We start from the raw sequence: 15,728 nt of genomic DNA on the forward strand, positions 1-15,728 counted from the left end.
ACTGGATAGTTGTGAATTAAAGACTGCTTATTTATCTTTTCTAGAAAGCAGCCAAAATTTACATGACATTTTACTTTATGCCAATCATCATGATCACCAACTTAAGGGCACCACTGCTGTGCTGATAGGAAGTTTTATACAGGCAGTGTTAAAGCAAGCAGGAGGCAGGTTCGATGTAGTAGTGAAACAGTATCAGACAGAAGAGCAAGGTTAGTAAAACAGATCTTTGTGGGATATTGGGGATCATTTTGTTGGAAAGTACTCAATAAGGGACTTCTTAGTGACTTTAGCCAGCTTTATACTGTATTGAAAAATGGTTTTGTATTAAAACATGGTAAGTTTTGGATTGATCGCCACTGTAACTTGACTGGTTAGTAAAAATTCACATCGGAATTTGAAACATGAAACTTCTTTCATGGAGTGTTTTTTTTTTTCTTTGATTCCCCCCCCCCCCCCCCCCCGCTCCTCCCCATGCCTTGAACTGTAATTGAATAGCCACACATATATATATATATATATATCGTTGTTAACAGATCTTTTTTAGCAGTATTTTAGAATAAAGATTGACTGGATAAAGCCTAAGTTGATGTCTGCAAGATGAACAAAGATGTTTTTACACTAAATAAAGTGATATAATCTTTTTTAATTTTAAGTGTTTGTTAAATAATAGACATTGGCTTTCAATCTTAGTAAAAACAGCTAATAAACAATTTGAAAAAAGCAATCATGATTGTCAGGTAAAATGTTATTTGAATTTCCAGGCCCAGATTTTGTCACCTTGTCAGGCCTGTTGAACACATTGATTGTGATCCTTGAGGATGACTCTGCAGTTGCAGCAAGACTGGCCATAATGGCTACCAAGCTATGCCTGAGTAGTGTGCTAAACAGCATTGACTGTGAGCTGGGCCTCAAGACTTTGATCAAAGTACTACAATTAAAGTCAAATCCCTATTGGCTGGTAAAGGTAATATATACATGATGGAGTGAATGTTCTGATTCATCCAGTAGAGTGATATCTCATAAGAGGAAATTTTGAATCTAATCCTGGACTTAGAACATAATAAAGCAATGATCCGATGGTGCCACACATTTTCCAGTTAAAGATGGGTGGTACTGATTACTATTACAGATTGTTGTGTTAGTATTTCCTTAGTGCAGTATTAGATTTTTTTTCCTCTTATGTATTCTTGTATTTTGCAAACTAAAAAAAAAACACTGTTTTTAGAAATGTTACTTATTTTATTTGGATTGAATGTTTATTGCTAAAGATTTTTACTTCAAGAAAAAGGAGTGGTTTTGATGTCAAATAATTGCATATTACAAACATTGTTTGTATGATTCTAGCAAACCTAAGTGCATTTCTCACCATCCTCTTGTGTCTTCTCCAGGTTGAGTTGTTGGATCTTCTCTCAGAGATTGACTTCAAAGTAGTTTCTTTCTTAGAGAATACATGTATGGAGGTTGGCAAAGATGGACATCATTTTATTGGAGTAAGTTGAGTGAGGAATGTACTCTTATTCAATAAAAAGATACCTTTTAGGATTAATTAAAGGTTTTGTTGTTTTTTTCTGTGGAAAAGAGATAGTGAAATGTGAATTTCTTCATTTGCGCTGGACTGAAAGAGTGTGATTACTGATTACAATGGCTAGATGTCCCCCCTCCCCCCCCAAAAAAGAGTGGACAGTAAGATTTGGTATAGACCATAGAATTCTATGTAATATGAATGGCATTGCATGTTTCAGAGTCTGAACCTCCAGCAGCGTGTCCTGGAAGATGTGGTATTATATCTGCTGGCAGATGAAGACACAAGAGTGAGGACTGCTGCTGCTACAGCACTTGTCAAGTTAGTTGCATTTTGAACTGTTATCTAATGAATTTAAAATGAGAACTGTTAGAGAGATAACAAGAATATCTAGTACTAAGTAATTAGAGTTATAACAACAGCATATGTTAAGGAACATGAGGCATACATTGCAAGTGAAAGGTAAAAGATGTCAATTCATTAACAAGATGCAGTTAAATTAGATATTAAAAGAAAAAAAAAACCCGAGTCCTATTCACTTGAAGTTCAGAGTGGACATTTGCTCTAAGTTTCTGAAACATTATCCAGGTTCAAGATCACAGTGATGTTAAGCAAATAAAAAATAATAAATGTCCTTTGAATGATGACTTACAATATTTCCTTTAGATTAGTTCCCAATTTATTCTTCCCTGTGGATCACCCCCAACAAGACCCAGTAATTGCCAAATCCAAGGAGTTCACTGATGCTTTCTTGGATCCTGTTTTACATGAGTGGTCTCAGGATCCCCAGCCTTTACTGCATGGACTAGTGGAACCTTACCATTTCAATCCATATAGAGGATACAGTGAAGCCACAGAAGGAAGTTTATCTAGAGTTTTGGCATTACTCACCAGGGTCTTGACAAAGTCATCTTCAAAATATTTAACAGTGAGTTGATGAAATAATTTTTCTGATTATTATTAGTAGAAGGAAGCAAGTTTTTTTCTGTTGATCACTATGACGTTATCTAGTCAGGCTCAAAATATTTCACTCTGTGTACCTTTAAATGTTTTTTCAACTTGGTTATATAGAATGAGTGAAACAAATGTAACCAGCTCTGAGAAGAAGAGTAACACAAATTTCACCTTGGACAAATTTAGACAAGAAATTATTTGCATTAAAAAAAATTATCATTTTAGTATGGGTGCTGCCATGCTCTGTGTGAACTGTCAGAGGCTTACAGGGTAACCCAGTATGCTGATGGGTGGGGGTGTACATATAGTACCTCACACAATGCTAAAGATTATGGTGGGAAACCTCATAAAAGATCTGCCAGCAGTAGACCATCTAGTACTTCCAGGTAAATGGTTTTACATCGATTTCTTTATCCTTGTGATGAAGGACCCCAGGGATTTAGTTTTGATGTTGTAACCCTTTGCTGTTAGCTTAATTTGTCTGTGTATTTAGAGGTTTACAGTCAAACACTTTCTGTTGAAATTTATGTCAAAGGAAAAATAAAAGTTCTTAAGGGAAAAATTAGGTTTTGATATCTTCTTACATAGGTACTAGATATTGTAAATACATGGTAATGTTGTAATTTGGTAACAACAAGTAAATTTCTTTATACTGTAGTATTTCAGTAGATGAGCTGACCAGCTCTGGCTGTGGACCACTGTCCATTGTACTCTCATTACTGACCTCATCTGTGGCAGCACTGGACATTGCTGCTCATCAAGATGCCTTGCAGCTGGCAGGAAACCTCTTTGCAGGTAATAATGAATGTAATTGAAGAGAAGTAGTCATTGCATTTATCACGTATTTGTGAATTTAAAGAATGTATATTTGGTTTCACAAAAGCTCTCTTAATGCTTCTGACATAGTAGATATAAAGTGGCATGCAAATTAATCTTATTAGATTATTTCATAGAAATAATTATAACTGCCTTCTGCTTATATGTTGCTTGTTATTCTGCATTACCAATACTTTAATTGCTAGTGTATATAATACTGATATTTGTTGATTTTCAGGGGCCTCTTTCAAATGCCTGAAAAATGAGCAGAAAGGGTCACCCACAAATGCTACAGCAGACGACACTAGATGGTCAGCTCTGCAGGACAGACAGCTGCTCCCTCTGGTGGAACAGTTACTAGCTCATGTTGCCAGGTGATGAGGACACTTATAATTTCTAATTGCTAATTTAAAAGTAACTTTTTAGATATAATTTTAGACACAATATTTGTATTTGTTTTAAATAAAAAAATGTAGTTATTAATAATAAAAGTTGGAAGTTTTTATTTACCTTATATTGATGATGACTAAATGAAATTAATTTGGTTAAAGTTTTTGATATGGACCATTTTTTCTTTATACATTTTTGCCCAGTGTTAAGTGTTTATGTGAAGTTTTAATTTTGATCTTTTTATAGGTTACTGAATATCTTTACCCACATCATTGATGGCCAGGTTCCAGGGCCCCCACAGACACGTCCTACTTTACCTTCTCTCCCGAATGCACCTTCCCTAAGTCCCATGAAAAGAAAGAGCAAGTTGAAAGATGACTTGCTTACCCCAGGGAACCCAGTGGCAGCTTCTGACACCAAGAGCTCACAAAAGACTCCAGGCAAAGGTATGACAAGTATACTAGGAGAGGAATGTGAACCACATGTGTCATTACTAATTTGTATATATTATTCTTATTATTGTTTATACATATATATATATATTTTATGTCATCAGCTACATATAATGAATATTGAAAATCGTGATATTTTAAGAACTAAAAATCATGAGCTGGAAAGATATTTGATTTATGTATTGTTCAACACAAGAAAAATTGTATGCTGCTTTATTAAGGTAAAATTTAAATTATGGAAAATCCTCTTTTTGGTATAAATCTATATTGGGTATACCACTGGGAATATTGACTCTTACTGTCAGTTATATTTTTCCACAGAGAAAGAAAAGGATGGTGACAAAGAAAAGAGCAAAAAGGAAGGCATAGGGGTATTCTATAACCTTCCTCAGTATGTGAAATTCTACGAAGTTCTGAAAGGAGCTCACTCTAACTATCAGTCCACACTAGATCTGGGAAGTACAGATAAATTTTGCTCCCTGTTAAAGACAACCCTAGACGTGCTATCTCAGTTGTTGGAGATTGCTACTCTTCAGGAGGTTGGAAAATATACAGATGAGTTGCTGGGATTTCTGAAGACTACATTTGGACTGGAGGCCAAGTCCACAGTTTTATGTGTACAGCAGGTAAAAGGAAAAATTGTGTATTGTGTATCTGTTTTATCAAGAATTATAAATTTCAGTTTTATACATATATGGGAAAGGTTTGTATTGTTTCTAGTAGATGATAGTAGATTTTTGTCGGTTTATTCTGACCATTCAAGAAAATAAGAATTCAGTATTGCTAAGCTTTAGGCTGCTACAAAATTAAAATACATCTAAATTGTTGAACTTTCATATTAGCAGATACATTTTGAAACAGTGCACCATGCCTTTGTCTTTGAAGCTGTTGAAGTCCCTGTTTGGTACTAACTTGTCCAGCCAGTGGGACAGTGGGTATGCCAACAGCCTGGGACACAAGCCTAGTAGGATGTCCCGCCTGGCTGGTGGCATGCAGCCTGGCCTGTACCACAGCTGTCTCACCACACCATACACACACTTCACACAGTCACTGGCTGCCACTGCCTTCAAGACTGCACCCAAAGCTGAGGAGGAGGACAGCTCCAGGTTGGTTGGACCTCTGCCAATCTTCTTATGAAATCGAGCATTATTTCTTGTTTTGTTTGAATGTAAACTTGTCTGATGTATTTTACCTGTTGGTTTTGTTAAATTATACTAACTAGCTAAGATGTAATAAGAGTTTATTCAGCCATTGATAGATAAATTGAAATTCACATATAACGGAAATTGTGTTGCTATTCGGTGAATAAAGGGAATATTTATGTGATGGAAATGGAAATCCACCAATTCAAAATGTGTGTGGAATCGAAGTCATTGTGGTACAATTTCATCTGTTGCATTTTATTTTATTTTTTTTACAGCTTATTGGGTTGGCTGAAGAAGAGATCAGAGAGAAAAATTCCTGCCATTTTAAAACCTGGAAGCAAGACAGACAAGGTATGTTAAACTAATATATTGGGTACTAATAATTTTTATGTCTCTTCATCACAGTAACAAATTTTAGATTCATATCATAACATTATGAACATTTATTTAAATTTGATATTTTGGTATATTTACTGTAATGCAGAAAGTTTTACTGAAAAAGGAGTGCATATTTCTCAGCATCAAAATATCCCAATATTTGAAAAATTATTAGAGCTTAGAGCTAAGCACACATGAATATTTGCAGAATGCCATAGCAGCCTACATCCGTCTGTTTGAGGCCCTGGTGATTAAGTCTCTGAAGCAGTACACAGTGACCACCTCCCTGGGACTACAGCAGCAGGTGCTTGATCTGCTGGCTCAACTGGTCCAGCTTAGGGTCAACTACTGCCTGCTGGACTCTGACCAGGTTGGTGCCCTCAAATATTATCAAATTCTGTGGAAAAATTATCTTGTTTTTTAGGGTGAATCTCTTTGTGTGTGTGTGTGTGTGTGTGCGTGTGCGTGTGCATGCGTGCGTGCGTGTGTGTGTCAAAATTGTTAACAGGTTGTTGAATATTAATTTGATAAAACATTAGGATAGAGAATTTTCATTTTTTTAAAGATTAGTATTATTGATTTTGATTTATTACAGATCTTGTAAATGACTTTCAGTGTTTTGTCGGTAGCATACATTTGCATGAAGCTTCAGCTCTGTTTTTTTTTTCAATGCAGATTTTTATTGGATTTGTCATAAAACAGTTTGAATATGTTGAAGAAGGGCAGATCAGGTAAGAGATGTTCAGAAACAGCTTTTTTTATGTCAGATTTTCTTGCATTTAGGAGTTGAACATATGGATTGAAATGCACTCTAAGAAGTCACTGCATATGCATTCTATGTTTTTATTTAAATAAATATTGGTTTATTAAATAGGAGAGCGCAAATACATTTGGCACAAATTTCTCTGCTATAACTTCTAAGACACAATTTTTCAATTATTACATTTATTTAATTCCTCATATTCACATTAAGATTGTTATATTGATATTAGTGGCTCTGAGCTTCTTATCCCTCACATCTTCAACTTCCTGGTGCTCCTGTCTTATGAGCGTTACCACTCCAAGACCATCATTGGCATGCCTAAGATCATCCAGCTATGTGATGGGATAATGGCCAGTGGTCAGCCACCAGTCACTCACGGTAAGAATAAGACAATGTACCACATGGACATTGCAGATGTCAAAAAGAAATAGAATCAGCAATATTTATAATGTGAAGGAAATGATGAGACTCCTTGCCACATTGACACAAGTATGCCGAAATGTTTCTTTAAAAACCATAGAGTCAGTTTTTTAAATGGAGACCATTATTACAGAAAAGATGTTTTTGTTTTTAAAGCTTAGTAGCTAACAGAAAGGCAGCAGATAAAGTTACATGACAAATGTTAATTATATGTGTATGAAGCACCCACATTGTTGTACTTCCAGCTATTCCAGCCCTTCAGCCCATAGTGTATGACTTATTTGTGTTAAGAACAAACAAAGCAGACACTAGTAAAGATGTTGACACACAGAGAGAGGTGGTTGTGTCCATGTTGTTAAGGCTTATCCACTACTATCAGGTAAGGGGTGGGGAAGAACTGAATGGGGAACTAGATACCTTTTATATTGATATGTTTTTTCTTGTTGAATTGTTATTTTACGTATATTAATAATGCAGTGTGAAAATATTGAAAGTATTTATAAATGAACTAGTTTTATAAGTGATGGTTATTACAATTACAATACATACTGTGGTTCCAACAGGAAGTGGGTGAATTGAGTACAAGAAGTAGATTCCTTCAAATGAACCACACGTTTTATTCAATTCAATTACAGACACAATATGTCAGTGATAATGAAAATGTTAATTTTACATAAGTTATTAGTTTTTAGTTAAAGCTTTTAGTTTTCAGTTGCAGAGTTGTAGCCATCTTCTGACAGATTTTACCAGGGTGGAAAGGTCACATTTGTGTACTAATGCAGCAATGGCACCAGTGTCTGAAAATTGAGACTATGTTTTGTTGTTTGATGAAATGCTTTTGAAAACATTTTCTTTCCCTTACTTCGTACTTTGATTCCATTTGTTGTTGATGTGTTTTCAGGTGCTTGAACTGTTGATAGTTGTACTTCATCAGTGTCATAAAGAGAATGAAGAGAAATGGAAACGCTTGTCCAGACAAGTCACAGATATGGTGCTACCATTACTTGCTAAACAGCAGGTATGGAGATTAGTCTTTTACTCAAAAACATAGTTTTATTAAGACTAGAATGTTCTTGTACATCATTTGGAAGTATGAGACAAAGATGATTTAATATGTTTTTGTTAAAAAAATTATGAGTAAATTTATTAAGCTAAACAGTCTGTTTGGAACATTTCACATGATTCTTTCACCACCATATTGCCCTCTGGTAAAATAATAAGTGGAAACCCCCTCTTTTGTTCACCAAATAAATTCAATAATAATTTTTTTTTTGTACCAAAAGGTATCAGATCATTTCTTCTCATACTATTTTATTTGCAGATTGATTTCTATTGTCTCTTTTATGATCACCTTTTGAACAAAGGTAGATGTATGTAAAATTTGATTTCATTTTTAAAGTATTCAAGTCCAAAATCTAAATTAAGTTGCATGCTTCATAGTGTTAACTTACACTTAGCCAACCCAGAATGTTAACATTTATGATTAATTGTCTCAGATCAACCTAGACAGCCAGCCAGCCTTGGATGTTCTCCACAGACTGTTTGACTCTGTTGCTCCCAGTGTCTTCAGACCAGTGGACATCCTGCTTCGGTCTCTGTTTGCACCTCCCTATGATGTGGTCAGTACTGGGATAATGCACAAAGAAAAACTGCTCATAATTAATATATATGTTACATGGATAGTATTTACTGAAATGATTTAATGTGCTGTGGTATTTGACTAGTTCTCATTGTCTTCCCATGCTATCTGGTTGCAGAGTTGTTCCAGTAGCCTGTCCAAGTGGCTGTGCCTGGTTCTGTCTGTGCTGCGTGTTCTTATTTCCCAGTCCAAGGAAGATGTGGTGTTGTCTAGACTGCAGGAACTCAGTCTGAGGATCAACATCTACACTGACACGGCCACCTGTGGGCAGTGGGAAAATAAGGCTGCAAGACAGCAGGATGGGATGACCCCAGAAGAAACATTTGCTAGGTGACTGAAAAGATATTGATTCTTAGTTAAGAAGTCCCTGGAATAGTGGTTTGATGTAAATCTTAATGAAAGATGTATTGTCTACTGTATAGCTGATGTATCAATATCACTAAGGTGTTGCATTGGTATGAAACTTGAAGTTTTAATGCTGTAAAAACCACAATGTAGTAAAAAGCATTATGTGTTTTCTCTTTCCAGGTTTCTGTTGCAGGTGGTTGGTGTGGTTGGTCAGCAGGTGGCCTGCAGCTGTACCACACTGGTGGACAGTAACAGCACCAGCTTGTATCTGTGTCAACAACTAGCCCACTTTCTGCTCTATGTCACTCACATGTTCCAGTCAGGTACACGTTAAGTTGTTTGTACATATTAATGGTTTACTTAACATCTGTGACATTCTTTTAAATTTCATTCATTGTAAATGGTTAGAAGTAATTTTAGAAACGATTTGACTGGGGAACATATTACTGTGGTTGTTCTAACTGTTAAATAATACATGCTTGAAAGGTCTTATTGAAATACTATGCCCTTCATAAAGTTTAATGTTTATTTCATTTTTAACCTGGATATTGTGGCTAATAATTTCAGGTCAGTTCAGAAAGGTTGCGACATCTGCTATGTCCCTGATCAAGCAGCAGGTTCCTGATTACTTCTACAGTGTCCAGGAGCTGAACAAGGCATTCAAGGAGATGTCCAGTATACATCCTACCCTGACCCTGCAGTGGAGTAATGTGTTGATCTTACTGAACTATGAGGAACAGCACTGGTGGAGTGACATCATGCAGACACCCAGGAAATATGTGCTGTCTAGTCCAGCGTAAGTTTTCTAGTGTGTGTTATGAGTCTGTATTAACCACATGGAGCTTTTTTCTTGATGGCGTTGTTTGTTTTCTGAAATCATATTTGACCATTTTGCAAACTCTTTTTCAATCAATGAACTTTTTTATTGTACCACCAGCGTTAGCGCTGGCGGTACACATGGTTTCGGTCCCGTCCGGATCGTTCCGCCGGCTCCGCCGGCTCCGTTGGCTCCGCCGGCTCCGCCGGCTCCGCCGGACGGCTACCGTTACCGCTTCTCCTCCTAGACAGTAAGGGCCCCCGTACCCATCTCATGGATTTAGGTCACCTATAATCTCAACTCGTTCCACGTAAAATTTGGGCTTTGTCGGTATTGGGGTCTGGGTGTGGCACTCATTGCAATGCACCCTTGTCTAAAAATGGCAAAATTAAATGCTAATTATCTACCCTACGGAAGGAGTTATGGGAATAATTTCTATAGACGGCTTTCCAAAAGTCATATGTGTAGATTTCAAATATACCCTTGGATTTGACCTGTGACCTTTACTTCAAGGTCAAATGGGCCAAAATTTTCAAAAAAATTAAATTTTTTACGAAAAAAATTTTTTTTGCCCTGTTATTCAGACACCACACAGACTTAACCAATAATATTATTGGAAGGTGTTACCCTTCAGGTCATCTTTCATCTCCATGAATTTGGGGTCAATCGGTGCATTTTCACGGGAGTAGCGGCCATAAGATACCAGACTGAAAACTGTCTCTAATTCGGGAACCGTTAATGCTAGAGACCCATTCTTTTTTGCATTTTGTAGAGCATGTAAAGCCCAACACTGGAGGTGGTCTCGGTTTTTTTGTATTCCATACGGTTTTCGAGTTACGCTGTATCAAAAAGTACATATTGGTGGTAAAAGCAAAATGTGCAGTACGGTAATGGATAATAAATTTTGAACTCTGGAAAAATAAAACATAAGGCTTGGCAAAGCAGACAACTTGTGTTCAAAAATGACATTATTTCATCAAATTTGAACTTCTGAAACTTCAGAGCACCTCCTATTTCAAGAATTTTGACCAAAATGACATTTTCTTTATTTTAATTAATTTTTTCTGTACGAAATTTAAGGCACATTATGGTAACTCCAAAATTATAACATTTAGTCCCTTATATCTCCAAAACTGGCAGAGATAGGTCCATAGTTACTATTGAAGTTGAATAGGAAGTCATATACTGGCAATCTTACTATGACCTTGAAAGTGACCTTTGACCTACTTTTCACCATGAACTGAACTTTGCAAATTTTTCTTCCCTTTTATCTCCAAAACTGGCAGAGATAGGTCCATAGTTACTATTGAAGTTGAATAGGAAGTCATATACTGGCAATCTTACTATGACCTTGAAAGTGACCTTTGACCTACTTTTCACCATGAACTGAACTTTGCAAATTTTTCTTCCCTTTTATCTCCAAAACTGGCAGAGATAGGTCCATAGTTACTATTGAACTTGAATAGGAAGTCATATACTGGCAATCTAAATGTGACCTTAAAATTGACCTTTGACCTACTTTTCACCATAAACTGAACTTTGCAAAATTTGCTTCCCTTTTATCTCCAAAACTGGCAGAGATAGGTCCATAGTTACTATTGAACTTGAATAGGAAGTCATATACTGGCAATCTAAATGTGACCTCAAAATTGACCTTTGACCTACTTTTCACCATAAACTGAACTTTGCAAATTTTGCTTCCCTTTTATCTCCAAAACTGGCAGAGATAGGTCCATAGTTACTATTGAACTTGAATAGGAAGTCATATACTGGCAATCTAAATGTGACCTTGAAATTGACCTTTGACCTACTTTTCACCATGAACTAAATTTTGCAAATTTTGCTTCCCTTTTATCTCCAAAACTGGCAGAGATAGGTCCATAGTTACTATTGAACTTGAATAGGAAGTCATATACTGGCAATCTAAATGTGACCTTGAAATTGACCTTTGACCTACTTTTCACCATGAACTGAACTTTGCAAATTTTGCTTTCCTTTTATCTCCAAAACTGGCAGAGATAGGTCCATAGTTACTATTGAACTTGAATAGGAAGTCATATACTGGCAATCTAAATGTGACCTTAAAATTGACCTTTGACCTACTTTTCACCATAAACTGAACTTTGCAAAATTTGCTTCCCTTTTATCTCCAAAACTGGCAGAGATAGGTCCATAGTTACTATTGAACTTGAATAGGAAGTCATATACTGGCAATCTAAATGTGACCTCAAAATTGACCTTTGACCTACTTTTCACCATAAACTGAACTTTGCAAATTTTGCTTCCCTTTTATCTCCAAAACTGGCAGAGATAGGTCCATAGTTACTATTGAACTTGAATAGGAAGTCATATACTGGCAATCTAAATGTGACCTTGAAATTGACCTTTGACCTACATTTCACCATGAACTAAATTTTGCAAATTTTGCTTTCCTTTTATCTCCAAAACTGGCAGAGATAGGTCCATAGTTACTATTGAACTTGAAAAGGAAGTCATATACTGGCAATCTAAATGTGACCTTAAAATTGACCTTTGACCTACTTTACACCATAAACTGAATTTTGCAAATTTTGCTTTCCTTTTATCTCCAAAACTGGCTGAGATAGGTCCGTAGTTACTATTGAACTTGAATAGGAAGTCATATACTGGCATTATAAATGTGACATTAAAATTGACCTTTGTCCTACTTTTCACCATAAACTGAACTTTGCAAATTTTGCTTCCCTTTTATCTCCAAAACTGGCAGAGATAGGTCCATAGTTACTATTGAACTTGAATAGAAAGTCATATACTGGCAATCTAAATGTGACCTTGAAATTGACCTTTGACCTACTTTTTATCATGAACTGAACTCTGCTAATTTCTTTCTCTTTTAACTTCAAACTTGACAGAGATAGGTCCATAGTTACTCTTGAACTTGAATAGGAAGTCATATACTGGCAATTTACTGTGACCTTGAAATTGACCCTTGACCTACCTTACGAAGAACTTAAATTTGATTGTACCATATATATTTTTTGCAATAGTTTAAAAATTCTTGTTGATTGCATTTTTACAGCTTGTCAAGCACAAAACTGGTGGCTATGTCCCTTATTTTGTGTATGTGGGGGTCTATACGAATGCGCTTGCTCCAGCTGGTGGTACAATATTCGGAGGCGGTATCGCCTCTCTGATCCTCTAGTTTTATTGTTGCTTTTACAGTATTGAAACTTAAATAATTTATCCCTCTGCCCTATAGAACAACTAAGTTGAAGAGAGATGTATTGTCCTAAAATGCCTTACATTTTCAAAGTCAAAGCTTACCTAGGTTTGGAGTATATGTCAACAAAATTCAGGATAAGATGAAATTTAAAATCATGAGAACAATAAAATTCTATCATTGTAGAGCATCAGTGAGCTTTTAAACTATTTGAAGTCAAAAATCCTATTAACATTTTTCAGAAGACATTATTCCAATATCCCAGAAAACTTTCTGTCTGTGTCCAGGTGCAGCAATATGGAGATAGTGAGAAGGGGTGGACTAGTGTTATTCTGTGATTATGTGGTAAGCATTTTAAGTTCTTTTGAATTAGCTTTCAGATTATCTCAGTTGAAAGATTATTTTAATTTGTCAAGTGCAATATTATTTTAACTTAGTTAAAAGGCATTTTAATGGTGATCAGTTAATGATTATGAAAAACCAATTTCAATTCTGTACTAATATTCATCATTTTTAGTGTGAAAACCTGAATGATGCAGAACATATGACATGGGTGATAATAAACCATGTGAGTGACTTGATAGAGCTTTCACATGAGCCACCAGTGCAGGATTTTATCAGGTAATACTTGATTTTTTATTGGTAAGGTGTGAAGAAACTGATTGTCCAAACTGAAACAAATCTAGACAAAATTATTTTAATCAATGAGGGCATTCACAAGTCTAGAAATTTCAAGGGTCAAAACTATAAATATATCTCTTTTTTTCTCTTACCACCATTTGTTATCCAAAATCTGCTCCATTTCTGACTCTCAAAGACCTGACTATGCTCATGGACACTATCCACATCTCCACAACAGTATCTTATTGCCCAAATTCTAACTTCAGTGTTCTTTCACAGCTGTTGTATGTTGTGGTTTGTTGGTATTATGTTTAACCATGTTTGCAGTGCCTCAAGTTTTTTTCATTTTCAAATCCAGTGCAGTTCACAGAAACTCTGCAGCCAGTGGGTTATTTGTACAGGCCAAGATGCACTCAAGATGCGACAATTTGGCAATTGTACACTCAAGATGCGACAATTTGGCAAAGGTAATGATTTCTGTTATTACATAGACTAAACTTACTTTATACTATGAAATTTATGTGTAGATATTATAACTATTAATGATATACTTTTGGTAACAGACCGTGATGATTCCTCATTTTTAATTCAAAATGTTTGTAAAAATTATAAGATGAATATAATAGACTTAGATTATTAACTTAAAGTCTGTTATTACATGATTATTTTTACAGCCTAGTGTAGTAAAGAAGACTCTCCAATGTTTAGAAGCTATTCACCTAAGTCAAAGTGGAGCCCTGCTTACCCTTCTCATAGACAAGTTCCTGCACACATATCATGTGGCTGGTGCCAGGATGTGTGACGCCTTGGCTTGTAGAAGAGTGGAGCTCTTACTGGCAGACAGTGTGCAGGTAAATGTGTAGTCCTATCTTTTAGATTAAAGACAATAGGGATAAATCAGGATATGAGGAGATAGACTCGTTTTATTTTTCCTTTTGATTATTATGTATTTGATTGGTGATGGAAATTGTTTTTTCTATAAATTATATTGAAAATATTATAGGCATATATGAATCTTTGAAGGTTGCCTTTATATAAAAATTTAAGTTTGGGTCTTCTGTTCAAGATTCCAATTTTGAAAATTACACTGATGAAAACTTAAACTGAATTTTAAGATGGTGTAGTTAACATTGTTGTCTTTTTCCAGGAGTGTAGTAACCAACTACCATTGGAAGACCTGGACAAACTGCTCCAGTTCATGCAAACTGCTGGGCTGACTAGAAGGTAGGTGACCACTTTCAAGGCATTTTAAGGGTTGTGACTTATTCTAGACCATATCTTAAGCCTAGTGTAGTCTGACTGACTTCACCAAACAGCCAGATTTCAAAGGGAACAATTGAGGGAGACTCATCATAACTGAAAATTTCAAATTCCTTTATAATCAATCTCAGAGTGGTTATTCTCTGACGTTATTATACGGTTGTAACTACTCAGTCAGGCTTTTGTTGTGAAGTCAGATGATGGTATACATAAATTTGAAACTAAATGTTGTTTATCAGGCATGGACGGCTGTCATCCCTGTTGATGAAGCTGCGTTCAGTGTTGTCACCTCACCAGTCACCTCCACCAGAACTCCAGCTCTCACATCCTCTGCAGAGTGGAACAACAACCAGGATGTCTCTTACCAAGGTAGGCATACTTACAACACTAGATTATGTTACATTAACTTCCATAACCTACAACCAGGATGTCTCTCACCAAGGTAGGCATACTTACAAAACTGGCTTGTGTAACATTAACTCCCTTAAGTTACAACAAGAATGTCTCCTTTGCCAAGGTAGGCATACTTACAAAACTGGATTGTGTAACATTAACTTCCTTAAGTTACAACAAGAATGTCTCCTTTACCAAGGTAGGCATACTTACAAAACTGGATTGTGTAACATTAACTTCCTTAACTTACAACCAGGATGTCTCTTACCAAGGTCTCTGCATTCTTCACATCTCACCCCTTCACTGCTCTATCCAAATCAGGCCAAGAAAAATATGGGCTTTGACTTAGTACAGCTATTAAAAATGTGAAAATAACTTGAACTGAGAAAAAAAGATTACTTCTTACTTATAATCTTTTGCTCCTCCTCATGGTTGTCTTTTCATGATAATTTTAGGAGAACTATCTACAGATGGTTAAAGCTGAGTGCTTCAGTGTAGATGCCAGGACAGAAAACTGTGCGTCTTTCTTGCAGCATCTGGACTACTCTGATATTTTAACTGTGATGATGACTAAGGTAGGAATTTCTTACTGAAAATGAAAGGTTGGTTCA

The 15,728-nt window shown here is 35.9% G+C and overlaps 1 protein-coding gene across 2 annotated transcripts in view; it reads left to right on the top strand.

Moving 5' to 3' along the window:
- Positions 1 to 15,728, top strand: part of LOC106165242 (huntingtin) — a 31,072-nt gene that overhangs the window by 5,439 nt on the left and 9,905 nt on the right. The window contains exons 10-38 of one of the 2 annotated variants that reach the window (XM_087000023.1): positions 45 to 209; positions 762 to 964; positions 1,389 to 1,490; positions 1,743 to 1,843; positions 2,189 to 2,450; positions 2,702 to 2,862; positions 3,135 to 3,271; positions 3,531 to 3,666; positions 3,929 to 4,128; positions 4,456 to 4,760; positions 5,020 to 5,240; positions 5,555 to 5,630; positions 5,866 to 6,027; positions 6,333 to 6,388; positions 6,650 to 6,798; positions 7,086 to 7,219; positions 7,742 to 7,858; positions 8,337 to 8,459; positions 8,598 to 8,809; positions 9,008 to 9,150; positions 9,395 to 9,623; positions 13,086 to 13,188; positions 13,361 to 13,464; positions 13,823 to 13,869; positions 13,903 to 13,931; positions 14,139 to 14,315; positions 14,612 to 14,688; positions 14,964 to 15,093; positions 15,573 to 15,692. In XM_087000023.1, the coding sequence (XP_086856149.1) occupies positions 45 to 209; positions 762 to 964; positions 1,389 to 1,490; positions 1,743 to 1,843; positions 2,189 to 2,450; positions 2,702 to 2,862; positions 3,135 to 3,271; positions 3,531 to 3,666; positions 3,929 to 4,128; positions 4,456 to 4,760; positions 5,020 to 5,240; positions 5,555 to 5,630; positions 5,866 to 6,027; positions 6,333 to 6,388; positions 6,650 to 6,798; positions 7,086 to 7,219; positions 7,742 to 7,858; positions 8,337 to 8,459; positions 8,598 to 8,809; positions 9,008 to 9,150; positions 9,395 to 9,623; positions 13,086 to 13,188; positions 13,361 to 13,464; positions 13,823 to 13,869; positions 13,903 to 13,931; positions 14,139 to 14,315; positions 14,612 to 14,688; positions 14,964 to 15,093; positions 15,573 to 15,692 (4,181 nt within the window). Of the gene's footprint in view, positions 1 to 44; positions 210 to 761; positions 965 to 1,388; positions 1,491 to 1,742; positions 1,844 to 2,188; positions 2,451 to 2,701; positions 2,863 to 3,134; positions 3,272 to 3,530; positions 3,667 to 3,928; positions 4,129 to 4,455; positions 4,761 to 5,019; positions 5,241 to 5,554; positions 5,631 to 5,865; positions 6,028 to 6,332; positions 6,389 to 6,649; positions 6,799 to 7,085; positions 7,220 to 7,741; positions 7,859 to 8,336; positions 8,460 to 8,597; positions 8,810 to 9,007; positions 9,151 to 9,394; positions 9,624 to 13,085; positions 13,189 to 13,360; positions 13,465 to 13,822; positions 13,932 to 14,138; positions 14,316 to 14,611; positions 14,689 to 14,963; positions 15,094 to 15,572; positions 15,693 to 15,728 lie in introns of both variants that reach the window. The other variant, XM_013543419.2, reaches the window with a different exon arrangement.

Source organism: Lingula anatina, chromosome 1 (assembly GCF_051362555.1).
Source record: "Lingula anatina isolate TDL-2025a chromosome 1, LinAna3.0, whole genome shotgun sequence".
Taxonomy (NCBI): domain Eukaryota; kingdom Metazoa; phylum Brachiopoda; class Lingulata; order Lingulida; family Lingulidae; genus Lingula; species Lingula anatina.